At 40.7% G+C, this 17,136-nt stretch overlaps 1 protein-coding gene across 1 annotated transcript in view; it reads left to right on the plus strand.

Moving 5' to 3' along the window:
- Positions 1-17,136, plus strand: part of LOC134221676 (uncharacterized) — a 90,618-nt gene that overhangs the window by 38,775 nt on the left and 34,707 nt on the right. Inside the window, exons 2-7 of the mRNA XM_062700863.1 lie at positions 7,521-7,787; positions 7,845-8,491; positions 8,549-8,719; positions 9,093-9,224; positions 9,285-9,470; positions 9,534-9,815. Of these exons, the coding sequence (XP_062556847.1) occupies positions 7,521-7,787; positions 7,845-8,491; positions 8,549-8,719; positions 9,093-9,224; positions 9,285-9,470; positions 9,534-9,815 (1,685 nt within the window). The remainder of the gene's footprint in view (positions 1-7,520; positions 7,788-7,844; positions 8,492-8,548; positions 8,720-9,092; positions 9,225-9,284; positions 9,471-9,533; positions 9,816-17,136) is intronic.

Below are 17,136 nucleotides of genomic sequence, written 5' to 3' on the forward strand. Positions count from 1 at the left end.
GGTAGAGTTAATAGTTAGGCCGTTCCTCGCCGTCTCCCTTTTCAGGGGGACAAAACTTCCGCTACTGCTCTGCGATTGGTTTCAATAAGGTCGATGTCGTCCGCAAAGCCTAGGAGCATATGCGACCGTGTGATGATAGTGCCGTTCCTCTACGCCAGATCTCCTAATAGCACCCTCGAGGGCAATGTTTAACAATAAACTCAAAAGTGTATCACCCTGCTTCAATCCTCTAAGGTCTAAGGTCACAAACGAGGTTGATACTTCGTCTGCAATCTACAATCTACAATCTGCAAGTTGTACTCTCGGAATTTATCAAGGATCATCCGCAGGTTCCCCGGGGCCAATCCGTAGGTCCTGGAAGCGGTCAGAGCCGTCAATGGTCCATTTTATATTCATACTTCGCTTCCTGATCGAAAACCGTAAAAAAGAGCCGCCGAATGACTGGTTTTGATGCTAAAACTAAAATTTTCCCTTCCACAGGTTCCCCGTGAGCTACGGATACCGCCCAGAAAGCGGTCAGAGCCGTCAATGGTCCATTTCTTGTTCATACTTCACATCCTGTTTGAAACCCATAAAAAAGAGCCGTCCAATGATTGGTTTTAGTGCTAAAACTAAAATGTCCGCTTCAACAGTTCCCCGGGGGCAATCCGTGAGTCCTGGAAGCGGTCAGCTCCATCAATGGTTCATTTTATACCCATACTTCGCTTCCTGATCAAAACTCACGAAAAAAGCAGTCGAGTTATTGGTTTTGGTGCTGCAACTTAAATGTTCCCTTCCACAGGTTTCCCGGGGGCAATCCGTAGGTCCTGAGAGCGGTCAGAGCCATCAATGGTCCATTTTATATTCATACTTTGCTTATATGAAAGAAGAGCTGTCGAATGATTGATTTTGGTGTAAAAACTAAAATGTACCCTTCCACAGGTTCCTCGGGAGCGACCAGTAGGTCCTGGAAGCGGTCAATGCTGTCAATGGTCATTTTATATTTATACTTTGCTTCCTGATCGAAAACCTATAAAAAAAGAGTCGTCGAATGACTGATTTTGGTGCTAAAATTTATACGTTCCCTTCCACAGGTTCCCCGGGGACAATCCATGCGTCCTGGAAGCTGTCAGTGCTGTCAATGATCCATTTTATTTTCGTACTTCGCTTCCTGATCGAAAACCATGAAAAAAGAGGCGTCGAATGACTGGTTTTGGTGCTAAAACTAAAATGTCTCCGTCCACAGGTTCCCCGGGGCCAATCCGTATGACCTGGAAACGGTCAGAGCCGTCAATTGATCATTTTATATTCATACTTCGCTTCCTGATCGAGAACCATGAAAAAAGAGCCGTCAAATGACTGGTTTGGTGCTAAAACTTAAATGTCCCCATTCACAGGTTCCCCGGGGCCAATCCGTAGGTCCTGGAAGCGGTCGGAACCGTCAGTTGACCATTTTATGTTCATACTTCGCCTCCTGATCGAAAACCATAAAAAAGAGCCGTCGAATGACTGGTTTGGTGCTAAAACTTAAATGCCCTCATTCACAGGTTCCCCGGGGGCATCCCAGCGACTCCAGGATCCGTTTATTCAATTGGTTTTATATTCTTGACACATTGGAAGCCTTCTGGAATAAAATCATAGTGAACGATCTATCAAAAAGCGAAATTTAAATGAAGTTGTGTCCTGACCCCTTTGATAAGTATCGATCGGAACCGATTATAAAAAAAAGGCCATATCTCACTTGATTCTAGTCCGATTCCAAATCTCAATATATGGTTCCAATCGGCAAGAGCCCTACTTTTTTTGTGGTCATTAATATTATTAAATTTTTAACCACAACTTCTCCTAATATCCACCTCAAATTTACGGTTTTGAACCTACCTCCGAAAAATCCGGAATATCTATGGAATCCGGTGGCCATAGTCAGTTCCATGGACATACCGTCAAACTGCATTAACTTTCTATAGTTCAGGCATGCCTGAATTGTCAAAATCGGATGATAACTAAGATAGTTACAACACATCTAATTTTACCCAAAATTTGCCTATCCTACTTATTTTGTCCATCCTCTGTATATATTACCGCATGGAAGGGCCCTTATATTACCATGGTAAATTATTGTTTAACATGGTCAATCGTTTTGAATAATTTTGTGACACCAGTCAAACTTATTCATTCACATAACAAGTTTAAATTTTTGAATTTGTTGGGAAAGAATTGGGTGTATAAGTGCATAAGATTGCGTTGCAGTGCATAATCTCCATCCAAGCCTTTCTTAGCTGTTAATAAATTTAACGATTTTGGACTATGCGTCCAATTTGAGAATCTCGAGCTCGTTCAGTAGCCGCTAGGTTGCGAAGGCCGACGGAGGTCCTTCGTAGCTTAGTTGGTTAAAGCACCAGTCTAGCGTACTGTAGGGTCATGGGTTCGAGTCCCATCGAAGGGAAAGTGGTTACCTCCAATACATTTTCCAAATCAATATCTTCCACATAACGTACATATTCACATATGAGTTTTCACAACATTGTAAATTAATGTCCAAGTCGGGTGGTTTGGCTTCGTTAGGCTCTTTGACGCGTGAGCTCCAATAAACAAGTTATTTAGACTATAACTTGGAAATAATCGATTCCTCCTTAGTTTTTATATGAAGGTTGGAAGAAAAAAATTAGGAATCTCATTTAATAAGGGACGCAGTAAATAATCGATGGTTTTCCATCTAAAAAGTTCCGATTAAGAGAGAAAAAATCAGAAGGGTTGTGTACAAGACACGACCGCTCGACGTAAACTACGTAAAACCTCTTAGTGCAATGGGAATAGTAATATCATATGAACATTAGGTTGTATACATGACACAATAGCGAATTTCAACCAAAAATTATCTTAAACTTATCTTGTTCTGAAAACAAACATTTTTCTCAATCACCACCGACGACCATACAGATGTTACTTGGACCGCTACCGGCGCAGCCATCGTCTCAAGTCAGTTCAAAAAGCTGCTCTCACGCGCGCGTTTGCGGTTTTGCTTGAAATCATCGTGCGGTTGTCATCAGCATCGGCAGCGTTCAATAGAATTTGTTTACATTTTTTAGTAGAAAAGGTTTGTCGACAGCGAGTTAAAACGCGGAGAAAATTGCATTTTCACAATTCTGCTGTCACCGGCGACAGCCACTCAATGATTTTCCGCTTATTTGCTACATACGTCATCTTTGTGAATAATTTACTGCAATAACTACCCGTCGACGGCCGCCAATGGCCGCAAGACACGACTATGCACAGGAAAAATGAAGCGGTGGGCCAAAGAGTGCGTGCGTTACAGCAATCTGATGTCCGTGTTGGGGATGCATTAACGGAATTGGTTAGTTCTGAATCTTTTACCAGACGTGAAAGAACTAAAATTTTCAATAGTTTTACGTTGATAATCAATAGTTTTAAAACAATTAACGAATTGGTGGAAAGTTTCCGAATCTATTGATAATAAAATCTCGAAAATTTATCGAAAGATAAAGTCGCTATTAACTTTTGAAATCTTACATGATTTCGTGACGGTCCCCTATTTGGAAATTTTCATTTGGCACCCTGTATCCGAGGCTTCCTCTTAGACGTAGTTTACGTCAAAATGCTGGCAAATTAATTCTTTTGTGTAAAATGGTGATTCTGAAAAAAACATAATCTTGAGAGAAAATTTCACTTGACAACAACTGACGCCATCCATACGAATACATATTTGCAGCATCTACGATGCGCGCCCGTAATTGTGCTGCTGGAATAACAAAACCGAATAAGAATTTCACTGCCACTGAAACCATCTCCGTCCGACGCGCGCTCGTGATTCTGCTACGGACGGCAGGCAACTTTATGGCGTCGCCAAGCGGTTAATTTTCACTTTGAATGAAATTCGCCTCGCCTCAATCTTCCTTTGTGTAGAATGGTGGCCCTGAGAAGAACCGATTGATTCCCCAAATATGTCGACGACGACCACACGATCCACGACACGGGCTGGAGTTCGCTCAGCAACTCTACCGATGCTGGGACCGCTCTCCACGACATTTCAAATGAAAAGCCTCGCGCGCGGGGGAAAGCAGTTTTCTTATAATGAATAAAGATGGCTCATTAGTCCCGCCTCTTTGTTGTCCGGTATGACTGCAAATATTGTGTAACCGAATCGCTCACCAAAGAGGCGTGGCTACAGGTTTAACTTGATTGATCACAAGAAAGCAGCTCTTCCGCGCGCGCAAGCCATTTCGTTCGAGATGTCGCGAAAAGCAGATCGTGGTCCATTCTGCACAGTTTGTCGGAGAGAGACGTTGCAATAAATTTATTCGCAGACGATGGCTGAAAATTTGTTCCCTATGGTGGGGTCTTCATTGGTTTGGCTGGTGTCGGTGGAAAGTGAAATTTTTCTCAAGATTCTGAGATGAATTGACGAGTGCGGTTCATAAATTCTGTGCGAAATCATGCGCGCAACAGTTTGAATTCATGGTTTTACACAGATTATGTGAACTCCACTCAAACAACATAAAATGGGATATCAGAAAATCAAGTACATATCACAACACAATCTTTCTTCTACCAAAATATTTGGTGGCCCTGAAAAAGTGCCGTTTGTTTCTGTTGGCATGAAGCCATTTGAAGTGATGTTCATCGCGTGCCGGTGAATGTAATCACTTAGATGATATCTCTGATAATGGTGGTCCTTCAACGTGACGTCTGTCGGGTTGGTCCGTTGAAAGTGATGTTAAGCACTGCTGATCAGTAAACATACACCAACGGCAGGAAAATAGTTGAACTGCTGAATGTCCAGGCAAGAAAAGACATCCTTCGGTGGGCGTCACATGGAGCACCAAAACTCACAGTACATGAATTACTTTATTGATTACTCTTCCGCGCGCGCGAGCCATTTCGTTCGAGATGTCGCGGAGAGCAGACCGTGGTACCACCTTCGGCATCGGCGGAGCTCCTACCCCTACCGGAAATTTTATTCCCGGCGATGGTGTGGGTCGCGCGGTCGTCGTCATTAACATTAGCAGCGCTCAGATTTAATTTTCTTGTATGAAGTAGGGGGAATGACGGCTTTGGCAGGTTTTGTTCTATTATTGTCCGGGGGTTTTTGTGGGCCAAATTTTTATGAAATTTGGCCACAATATTCTTTGATATGCAAAACATGTTTAGGCCAAATTTGAGCTTAATTAGTTACAGTTACTCCCCTGACAATAATAGAACCTGCCAAAGCCGTAATTTCCCCTACTAACGATTGGCTACCATCAATGAAAGTAGCTCTTAAGTCACAACTTGAGGCGAGATGAATTTTGATCAAGGTAAAACTTAATTGCTTGGTGATGGCAGATTGTTTTCCGTCGGTAGTAGAATCACGAGATCACGATTCAGAGAAAGACTTATAATTTTAGTAGATAGTCATCCATGCGAATACATATTTGCAGCTTCTCCGTTTGACGCGCGCTGGTGATTCTACATACATACAGTGATTCCACATACATACAGAAAACATACGATGATTCAACTTATCCATGAGTTTTTAGGTGCTGAGTTGGGCTTGATTTGAATCGTCCATGAGTTTTTACCACAACAGACCAAACCAATTTTTGTGACAGTCTCGAATTTCCGTTTTAAACCCTGTATCTGAGTCTTCCCATTAGACGAAGTTTACGTCAAAAAATCTGTAGCAAACATCAATACTGACGCCATACAATTTTTTTCAGTCATAATGCGAATCAATTGTTTGCATGGTCTCCTTCCGTTACTTGCTTGGGATTCAACTACCGACGTTAGCATAGCGCTTTGAATAAAATTAATCTCAGAACCGATTTCTTTTTCAATCATAAACAGGAAAAATACAAAATTAGTGTCTCGCGGAAAAATTTCATGTTGTGCCGACAACATCCAAATCGTTGCAAACGCCAAATTAGTGAATAAATGGCTGTAGCAATCTTCCGATGACAGCCTATGCTCGGACCGGCACTAATGCTATGATTCCGCTACCGATGCCAAACAATAATGCTTTGTTCTATGAAGAAAGTTCGTCTAATATCAACATTCTCAATCACTAAAATCATATAACTCCGAATTACGCTAGAAAATTTCATTGAAAAATTGTCCAGTTCCTAACTGTTGCACTTTAGGAAAATTATTTCAACTTAACCTTCCTCCCAAATATAATGATGGTCCTGAAAAGAACCGATTAATTTCCACTTATGTGCCTTATTAACAGCAGCCACTGGTCTGCGCGACCACCAGATCCGCCGAAGATGGGACACGGATGTAAATGATGTGCTGCTGCTTCCACGACCGCCACCACCACCGACCGAAAAAATTTCATCCGCACCACCACCGCTGAGACAGCCGTTGTCACTGGGGCCGCTTCTAGACGCCCTGGTCCGCTCGCCGTGACATCCAGAATGAAAATGACGCGCGCACGCGAAACACGGGGCTTTTTATACACAGGGGAAAACGAAACATTGGATCAAAAGGCCCGTACCTTACTGCAATCTGATGTCCGTGTTGGGGATTTATGAACGGAATTGAATTTTTCACCCGGTTTGGAAAGAAACAACATTTTCAATAGTTCAACGTTGATAATCAATAGTATCAATAGAATTGGCAAATTGCTGAAGAGTTTCTGAATCGATTGATAAGCAAATGTCGAAAATCCATCGAAAGATAAAGACGCTATTAGCGTTTGAAATCTATCCTAATTTCGTGACGGTCTTGAATTTGGAAATTACGGTTTTACACCCTGTATCTGAGTCTTCCCCTTAGACGTAGTTTACGTCAAAAAAGTTGCTCGATTTTTTTTTAAATAGTCACGAAATGAAAGCCAATGGCAGTGCCCATGATCGCATATTTGTAACACTCACATTTTTGTTCATTTTGTTGAAAGCCTGTGACTCGTTCAGAAAGCTCAATTTACTGCATCCAATCCCACAACAGTAAAATAGGCTTTACTATCTTGCTTATCTATGGTAAGGTGGAAATGAGTTTGTGGGGAGGATTGACAAAAGTTTTCCAAAATCAACCAAAATGCAAATGTTGCAAATATGCGATCATAGGCAGTTTATAGCTCGACCAATCTCAATGTATGGCAAACCTACGTGGGCTGGACTCATTGCCTGAATGTCGAAGAACATTCATGTATTTGGAAGATTTCGTATTGCTGGTGGCATTTTAACAATACTTTATTCAATTACTATTGAAAAGGAAAACATATATTTATTTTTTGCAGGTAACATGTATGTATATAAAAAAACATACAATTTTAAAATAGGGCGTATTCTTTTCCTGGTGCTCTCTAAGCTTTCTTTTCGTGAGAAAACCACGGAGGTTCGATAATATTCGATAATCTTTGCGTCTGGAGGCACCCTGCCTTGCTCATATATATGGTAGTATCATCATCATTATCACCATAATTGTCATTGATTGTTGATGAAATTATTGATCAGAAGCTCACCAAATCTATTCATTTGATAATGTTAATCTAATAATATAAAAATACTAATTAGTACTCTTCTCTCTCTAATTATTCGCAGTTTTACTGGTTGCGATATGTGCCTGTTTGGTTAGTGCCCTGCCAAAGGATCTCCACGCGAAGGATGTAGCCGACGAGCCGGTGGTCGGTCATTCGACCAACATAATAACGGCCAGCATGCTGAAGGGCAGCGTCGATTCTCCCGCCAATCAGGTGTTTTCGCCGGTTGGATTTGCGTCCATTTTGGCGATGATCAGTGAGGGTGCCGAAGGTGCAACTAGGGAGGAACTGTACGATGTTCTCAAGTTTCCAACGGAGCGAAATCAAGGTAATTTATTGTGACTTATTGAAGTTTGGATAGACTGTTTAAAACATTATAGTTTAGTTCGCAGTGCGTTTGACCAAGCTCTGAAGCGACTCAGTGCCCAAAACCCAGCCAATGAGCCTCAGTTCAAGAGCTGGTTTTATATCTACAAGGATAACACGATCAAGCCAGATTATCGTTCAGTGCTACAGAGCAACTACTATGTAGATGTTCGTGATATTGAACGTAACGATTACAACTTTGATGAACCGAAGACATCACTGGGATCAATTGAACCTTCGATTGATCTTACTCCGGATGAAGAAGCGATCGTCGTAGTCCAGGTTGTTCCATCGAATAACAACAGCAAGGATATTATCGATTTTGAAGATCTTAAGATCAAATCAGTTCCATTGGATAATGTGCGATCGGATGTCGGTGTTGCAACCAAGTATGACGAGGTGGATGACGCGGAGAATCCCAAGTTCGACAAGGATATTGAAGATAAGGAGTACGTGGAACCAACACAAATTAAGGAAGAAATTGCTAAACAAAAGGACGAGCACACGAACGAGGTGTTAGACGAACCATTGTCGAAGGCTGCCGTTAAACAGGTGGACAGAGTTGAGGTGGATGCTCCACAGAAGGTCAGTTTATCATTGAAGAAGCTGGAGAGCGATGAGCATGAGATTATGCATGCTGTGGAGAGCCAGGCTTCGAGGCAGAGGGTGAGATATGCTTGGCTGGTTGGAATATAATTTTTTAATTGTATGTTTTCGTTCTAGTTCAACGTCAGACGGTCTTTTCTGTCGGGAGATGTTGCCTCGGCCCTGAGCGGAAACTCTTTAGTCGGACGTAAAGTTAATGCCAAAGAAGGGGATCAAGATCAAAATGAGTCGAAGATGTTGCTATTCAATGGGTTGTACTACCGCGGGAGTTGGGCCAGTCCGTTTGAGGTGAGTGTGTATTGATGAACTGTAGGATTTGAAAATTGGGGCAAAATCCTACTTTGCTCCCGCTTTAGTTTTATTACGTTGGATATGCTCCAAATATGAGAAAATAATCCTTAAATACAAAATATTTTAATCGGTATAACCTCTGATATCTTGTTTAATTTTGCCATATTCCCAAAGATTATGTTTGGATTTGAAATTGAATTGCTGGGATTATTGAATCGACGAAATTAGTATTTACACGACTTATTGCTTGCTCATATGGCACTCAATTAAATTGCAACTGTGAACTACCTTTATTTTTATTTATGTCAGCAATTCTCTAACTGATGAATACACGTCGGGATCTAACTCAGGTATCGTTCATTTTCCACAGGTTCAGTCCGACGTAGGATACTTTTCCACCAACGGCCAGTCGAAACCAGTGACCACAATGCGTTCAACGGGCAAATTCAGCGTGGGATCAAGTGAAGAACTGGATGCCAAGTTTATTCAACTGCCATACAATGTAAGTTAATTACGGACTTAGCTAAAATAACTCTTTTATCAATATCCATTCTCGCCACAGAACTCACGCTATTCACTGATGCTGATGGTACCCAACAAGGCCGACGGGCTCAAAGAGTTGATCAAAAACTTTAACTGCCATAGTTTGAGCAGCGCTCAGAAAGACCTCAACGAAATTCCAGTTCAAATCACTATGCCCAAATTCCAAATTGACACAACTAGCAGAGCTGAAAAGGCTTTGGCCAAGGTCTCTATAATTTGGGAAGCATCACTTGTGGGCCACTTCTGTTTAACGCTATCTCTATTTCAGCTGGGACTGATCAAGATGTTCACCTCCAAAGCAAACCTCAGCGGAATCACAGAAGAGCAGAAGATTCATGTCGATGAACTGGTCCAGCACGTTTCGATCCGGGTAGATGAAGGATCCAGTAGTGAAACTGCCCTATCCGCTACCAACAAAGTTGAAGCAAAAACAACTGGCATTGAAGTGGAAGAATTCGTCATCGACAGGCCATTCTTGTTCTTCGTGCGTGATACCGTCGACGATTTGGTGATCGTTGCTGGCAAGATCAACGATGTTCCGGCATCGGAATAATAGTAATATGATTGATGAATAAAAAAAAGACTTAAACCTTTAACATTCTCTCAATAGATTAGTAGTACTAGGCTAGTGAAGATCTTAACATTAACGTTTTAGTTAAGCGTCGTCTCATCCCTCACGAATTGCATTCATCAGGCCATTTTTCCTATAGTTTACATTTTCTTGAGTACATCATCCAAAACTACAGGAACATAACTTCGCACATTTTCTCTAAATGTTAGATCAGAATACAAAGCACTATGATAAAAAAACAAATCGTCTTTGAATAACGATGAATTCACTTTCGGTTGAAAATTCTAATAAAAAACATCGAAAGATAACATTTCCCATCTTGTGCTGGTATTTTCATAAGATGGCGATAATTGGCCTAATACATATAAACCGGAAGTGGGATTCATTTGTGGATAGTTAGGGAAAACTCGACGGGCGTATAAAATCTTTTCAAAATATGATCTCAGTATTTTGAAATTGTATTTCTTAACGGCAATGCCAAGGCTGTCCACATGAACGTTACAGGGTTTGACCATAGCAAAATGCAAATAAGCAAAGCACTGATACTGTTGAACTATTTACACAAGTGATGAATGCAATCTTCGAAATCTCTTCTTTGCAGTCAAACTACAACTTTCGGACAGATTTAGGATAAATTAGGGACAAAATATGAATAAGATAACTTATGTAAAGCATAAATTATTAAATAAATTTAAGTGGAAATAAATGATTTTTTCTAAAGGTAGGACTGTCAATTTCCTTCTTCCCCATTAAAGGCAAGGAGAATTTTGAGATTATGAAAGGAATTGATCATACGTTAGTAGACAAACTTTTCATTTGTACCATTGGTATCCCTAGTGAACTCCTTCCAAAGACCCCCATGGACAACTCCTGATGATTATCGGGGTTTTCAGTAGTTTTTTTTATCGCAATTTGTTGTTACTGTGGGGCCCTCCTTAGCCGTGCGATAAGACGCGCGGCTGCAAAGCAAGACCATGCTGAGAGTGGCTGGGTTCGATTCCCGGTGCCGGTCTAGGCAATTTTCGGATTGGAAATCGTCCCAACTTCCCTGGGCATAAAAGTATCATCGTGCTAGCCTCATGATATATGAATGCAAAAATGGTAACCTGGTTTAAAAACCTCGCAGTTAATAACTGTGGAAATGCTTAACACTAAGTTGCGTGGCGGTTCTGTCCCAGTTTGTGGATGTAATGCCAATAAGAAGAAGAAGAATTAGTAGTAGTTACTAGTTACTATTCAGTGATTGAGCAGAACTTGTCCAATTGTACATAGAATCAATTGAATGGAGCTTTGGATCAGGCATCCATTCTTAATGTGCATATTTTTATAGCTCGTGTATTTCAAGTCAACGGACACATCCTAACGGTAATTTAGGAAGGGAAGGCTTGTTGCTTTGACTGTCGTTGCTACTATATAGCTAGAGCACCTCTGCATCTCCACGGTTGTCTTGGGATAGATTATTATGTTTGCTATAAGGGATTTTTTATGTTTGTATTAACTTCAGTCTATGCCCTATCAGCACACATATTTCACATAGGTTACTGCAACTCATATGTGACCAGATTTAGTCACAATCAAGTTGCTGCAACCAGATTTGCCTGACTTCTGCTGCTCGGGTGGGATAGGATTAAGTAACGTACAAAGCCATAACACGATCCGACAGGCACCCTTGGACAGCCCGGCGTTAACACAAACAATCGCGTACTAGGTAATAAATATATGCTCAGCAGAGCAGAAATTTCTTATTTGGCAGTTCACGTTCTTCCCGGACAATCTGACGTACAGAACGAAATCAGGAACAACCGCGTACCAATTATTTTCTAATTATTTAAACTCACCTGTGTAGCTAATCACACTAAAATAACTTAATGCTGTTCAATGAGCAGCTAGAAGTAGATCATAGTTATTCCCATCCCGCTCATGTCCATTTATTGACAAAAAAACGAGCAGGGCGGGAGAAACTTCGAGTATTATTCTGAAAATACTGCTTTTTAACTATTTGTTATCGATAATTGGTAAAAAGTTTAGAAATAGGTAAACCAATCAATCCTGTAAATGCATCGCGAGCACAGACATAAAAATAAAGCAATTTGCGGATTTGGATCCTATTCTCAGTTTGAACAAGATTTCAAGAATTCAATTAATAGTAAATTTAGTTCCAATCTATCCACATGTCTGTGACAACATTTTCTATAGAAACAAATTAGCAGCGTTACTAAAATGAGGATGAATTTATTTGGTTAAATAGTTATTTTTATTTGATTTATTGTTTTTTTATTATTTGCTGTGTGGCCCTAAATGGCCGGAACGAAGTCATGACAGCAAGTCCGTGGATGAGTGTGCACGTCGCGGAGATCTGACTGGAAGAGGCAGAATCATAGCTTGCTGCTCGCTGATTGACACGCTGGGGTATGAAATCAATAAACACACGCTGTAGGTATTTTACCCAAACCCCACATTCACCTTCTTCTCTCATTAAAAACGCAATAAAATCTTTTAGCATAACATGCAATGCTTGTTTTTCTCCTGGGTTATTCAAATGAAACGAAAGTGAACATCTGTTGCATTTGAGCGTCCGGCTAACTCCATTTAAAACTACACACAAAAAAAACTACACACCAACCCAAATTGTTGGTCGCGAAATTTAAAACATGATCCATATTTTCGTTTCTAAAAAATCCAATCCAAATCAAATCCAAATCCAATTAAAATCCAATCCAAATCCAATCCAAATCCAATCCAAATCCAATCCAAATCCAATCCAAATCCAATCCAAATCCAATCCAAATCCAATCCAAATCCAATCCAAATCCAATCCAAACCAATCAAACCAATCCAAATCCAATCCAAACCAATCCAAATCCAACCAAACCAATCCAAATCCAATCCAAATCCAGTCCAAACCAATCCAAACCAATCCAAACCAACCAAACCAATCCAAACCAATCCAAACCAATCCAAATCCAATCCAAATCCAATCCAAACCAATCCAAACCAATCCAAACCAATCCAAATCCAATCCAAACCAATCCAAATCCAATCCAAACCAATCCAAACCAATCCAAACCAATCAAACCAACCAAACCAATCCAAACCAATCCAAACCAATCCAAACCAATCCAAACCAACCAAACCAATCCAAACCAATCCAAACCAATCCAAACCAATCCAAACCAACCAAACCAAACCAATCCAAACCAATCCAAACCAACCAAACCAACCAAACCAATCCAAACCAATCCAAACCAATCCAAACCAATCCAAACCAATCCAAACCAATCCAAACCAATCCAAACCAATCCAAACCAATCCAAACCAATCCAAACCAATCCAAACCAATCCAAACCAACCAAACCAATCCAAACCAACCAAACCAATCCAAACCAATCCAAACCAATCCAAACCAACCAAACCAATCCAATCCAACCAATCCAAACCAATCCAACCAACCAACCAATCCAAACCAATCCAAACCAATCCAAACCAAATCCAATCAATCCAAACCAATCCAAACCAATCCAAACCAATCCAAACCAATCCAAACCAATCCAAATCCAATCCAAACCAATCCAAACCAATCCAAACCAATCCAAATCCAATCCAAACCAATCCAAACCAATCCCAAACCAATCCAAACCAATCCAAACCAATCCAAACCAATCCCAAACCAATCCCAAACCAATCCAAACCAATCCAAACCAACCAAACCAACCAAACCAATCCAAACCAATCCAAACCAATCCAAACCAACCAAACCAATCCAAACCAACCAAACCAATCCAAACCAACCAAACCAATCCAAACCAATCCAAACCAACCAAACCAATCCAAACCAATCCAACCAATCCAAACCAATCCAAACCAATCCAAACCAATCCAAACCAATCCAAACCAATCCAAACCAATCCAAACCAATCCAAACCAATCCAAACCAATCCAAACCAATCCAAACCAATCCAAACCAACCAAACCAATCCAAACCAATCCAAATCCAATCCAAACCAATCCAAACCAATCCAAACCAATCCAAACCAATCCAAACCAATCCAAACCAATCCAAACCAATCCAAACCAATCCAAACCAATCCAAACCAATCCAAACCAATCCAAACCAATCCAAACCAATCCAAACCAATCCAAACCAATCCAAACCAATCCAAACCAATCCAAACCAATCCAAACCAATCCAAACCAATCCAAACCAATCCAAACCAATCCAAACCAACCAAACCAATCCAAACCAATCCAACCAATCCAAACCAATCCAAACCAATCCAAACCAATCCAAACCAATCCAAACCAATCCAAACCAATCCAAATCCAATCCAAACCAATCCAAACCAATCCAAACCAATCCAAATCAATCCAAACCAATCCAAACCAACCAAATCCAAATCCAATCCAAATCCAACCAAACCAAACCAATCCAAATCCAATCCAAACCAATCCAAACCAATCCAAACCAATCCAAACCAATCCAAACCAATCCCAAACCAATCCAAACCAATCCAAACCAATCCAACCAATCCAAACCAATCCAAATCCAATCCAAATCCAATCCAAACCAATCCAAACCAATCCAAATCCAATCCAAACCAATCCAAACCAATCCAAACCAACCAAACCAATCCAAACCAATCCAAACCAATCCAAACCAATCCAAATCCAATCCAAATCCAATCCAAATCCAATCCAAATCCAATCTAAATCCAATCCAAATCCAATCCAAATCTAATCCAAATCCAATCCAAATCCAATCCAAATCCAATCCAATTCCAATCCAAATCCAATCCAAATCCAATCCAAATCCAATCCAAATCCAATCCAAATCCAACCCAAATCCGATCCAATTCCAATCAAAATTCAATCCAAATCCTATCCAACCCAAATCCAATCGAGATCCAATACAAATCCAATCAAAATTCAATCCAAATCCTATCCAACCCAAATCCAAACGAGATCCAATTCAAATCCATTCCAAATCCAATCCAACACAAAACCAATCCAATCCAAATCCAATCCAAATCCGATCCGAATCCAATCCAACACAAAACCAATCCAATCCAAATCCGATCCGAATCCAATCCAACTTCAATTCAAATCCAATCCGAACCCAATCCAACTCCAATTAAAATCCAATCCAATCAAAATCCAATTCAAATCCAATCCAATACAAATCCAATCCAATCCAACTCTGTACATTTTATCCAACTTTTAGTTTCGCGTATCACTATCAATCTGAACTTCAGCATATTGATGTTGACCTTCCGAGCAAACGCCTTGCAAATAACATTTATCTAAAATTTCAAGATATTATTCCCAAATGATAGACGTGTAAACTTGTACTGCTAGCAAATGACTAACTAATCTTACGCATAATAAATTTGAACTTCCGAATAGCTTTGTGAAATCCGGCAACTTTATTAACTTTGCAAAGTCAACGATATGTGATCCTACAGGTATTCCAACTATGGCTATTAATTCAGTACTTTCTAAGATAAACTTCCAGATAATAATTTTGGCTTTCCGAACAGTTTTGAACAGTGCGGCATAGAATATTTCTCCAGATGTCGTTATATCATAGCTCAACTGGTTGTCTCATGTACACTAATGCCGCCATGTGGCCACATGAAATCTTAATTTGTTTTAACCAAAATCAATGCTCGTCCCCCCTCCTTATTGGCATTACATCCCCACACTGGGACAGAGCCGCCTCGCAGCTTAGTGTTCATTAAGCACTTCCACAGTTATTAACTCGAGGTATCTAAGCCAAGTTACCATTTTTGCATTCGTATATCATGAGGCTAACACGATGATACTTTTATGCCCAGGGAAGTCGAGACAATTTCCAATCCGAAAATTGCCTAGACCGGCACCGGGAATCGAACCCAGCCATCCTCAGCATGGTCTTGCTTTGTAGCCGCACGTCTTACCGCACGGCTAAGGAGGGCCCCTACAATGCTCGTTGGACTTTGAAATTTTCTTGACTGTAAACCATTATAATGATTAATTATTTTAGAGCGTCTTAGGGGAAATGCTACAAGGTTAAAAGACTATTATTCTTCCATTTACTTCCACTATTAACTTAATAGTGGAAGTAAATGGAAGAATAATAGTCTTTTAACCTTGTAAACCATTGTCCGTTGGTCTTCCACACGCACCTTTTAGTTTCACAGACTGCAATACATTTTTTGACCACCTTTCGGACACGCCTTATAGTTTTCAAAACCACAAAACATTTTCCACCGGTCTTCCAGACGCGCATTGTGATTTTGCAAACTACAAACCAATTTCCGGCGGTCTTTCAGACGAGCCTTGTGGTTCTTCAAACCACAAACCATTTTTCCAGCGGTCTTTCAGACGCGCCACAACAAGCCATTATCTGACGGTCTTCGATGCGCGTCTTGTGATTTTGCAAACCACAATCCATTTTCCGAATGTCTTCGAGACGCGTCTTGTGATTTAGCAAACCACAAACCATTATCCGACGGTCTTCGAGACGCGTCTTGTGATTTAGCAAACCACAAACCATTTTCTGACGGTCTTTGAGACGTGCCTTGTGATTTTGCAAACTAAATTATATCACTAGTCACAATTTAACCACTTGAATTCAACTCACCTTATGAAACCAGCGACAGGATCCAAAAAATATACTGGCAGGATCGCCAAAATGTATGGCCGGAACGAAGTTATGACAGCAACTCTCCGTGGATGAGTGTGCACGCCGCGGAGATCTGACTGGAAGAGGCAGTCATGGCTTGCTGTTCGCTGATTGACACGCTGAGATGCGAAATCTATAAACACACGCTGAAGGCATTTTACTCAAACCCCACAATTACTTATATATTTAATATAGTTAATAGTAATGATCTTTTCCCAGAAGTTTCTTCAAAAAAATATCCCTGGATTCCACTAGAGAGGGTCCTTCTAGATGTAAGGTCCTTCTAAGATTCTTCTAAGGCGTCTTACTGGAAATCTCGAGGAAGATTATCCTGGAACAGCAGTTTCTCTCAAGGGCTCTTTTTGGGATACCTTAGAAGGTTGATCGGTGATAATAGTCATCGACTTGTGACCTTTGCTTCTGCTATAGGGATGGCAATCAGCATTACCTACTTCAGTACATCCTACTGGCAACATCCGAGTAAAGACACTTGCTCACAGATAGACCACGTAATGATCGACGGACGGCATTTCTCGGATGTTATAGATGTAAGGTCCTTCAGAAGCCCGAACATTGACTCGAATCACTACATTGTAGTTGCAAAAATTTGAGCACGACTTATCAGCGTCACGAGTTCAC

The sequence above is a fragment of the Armigeres subalbatus genome, chromosome 3 (genome assembly GCF_024139115.2).
Source record: "Armigeres subalbatus isolate Guangzhou_Male chromosome 3, GZ_Asu_2, whole genome shotgun sequence".
Lineage (NCBI taxonomy): Eukaryota > Metazoa > Arthropoda > Insecta > Diptera > Culicidae > Armigeres > Armigeres subalbatus.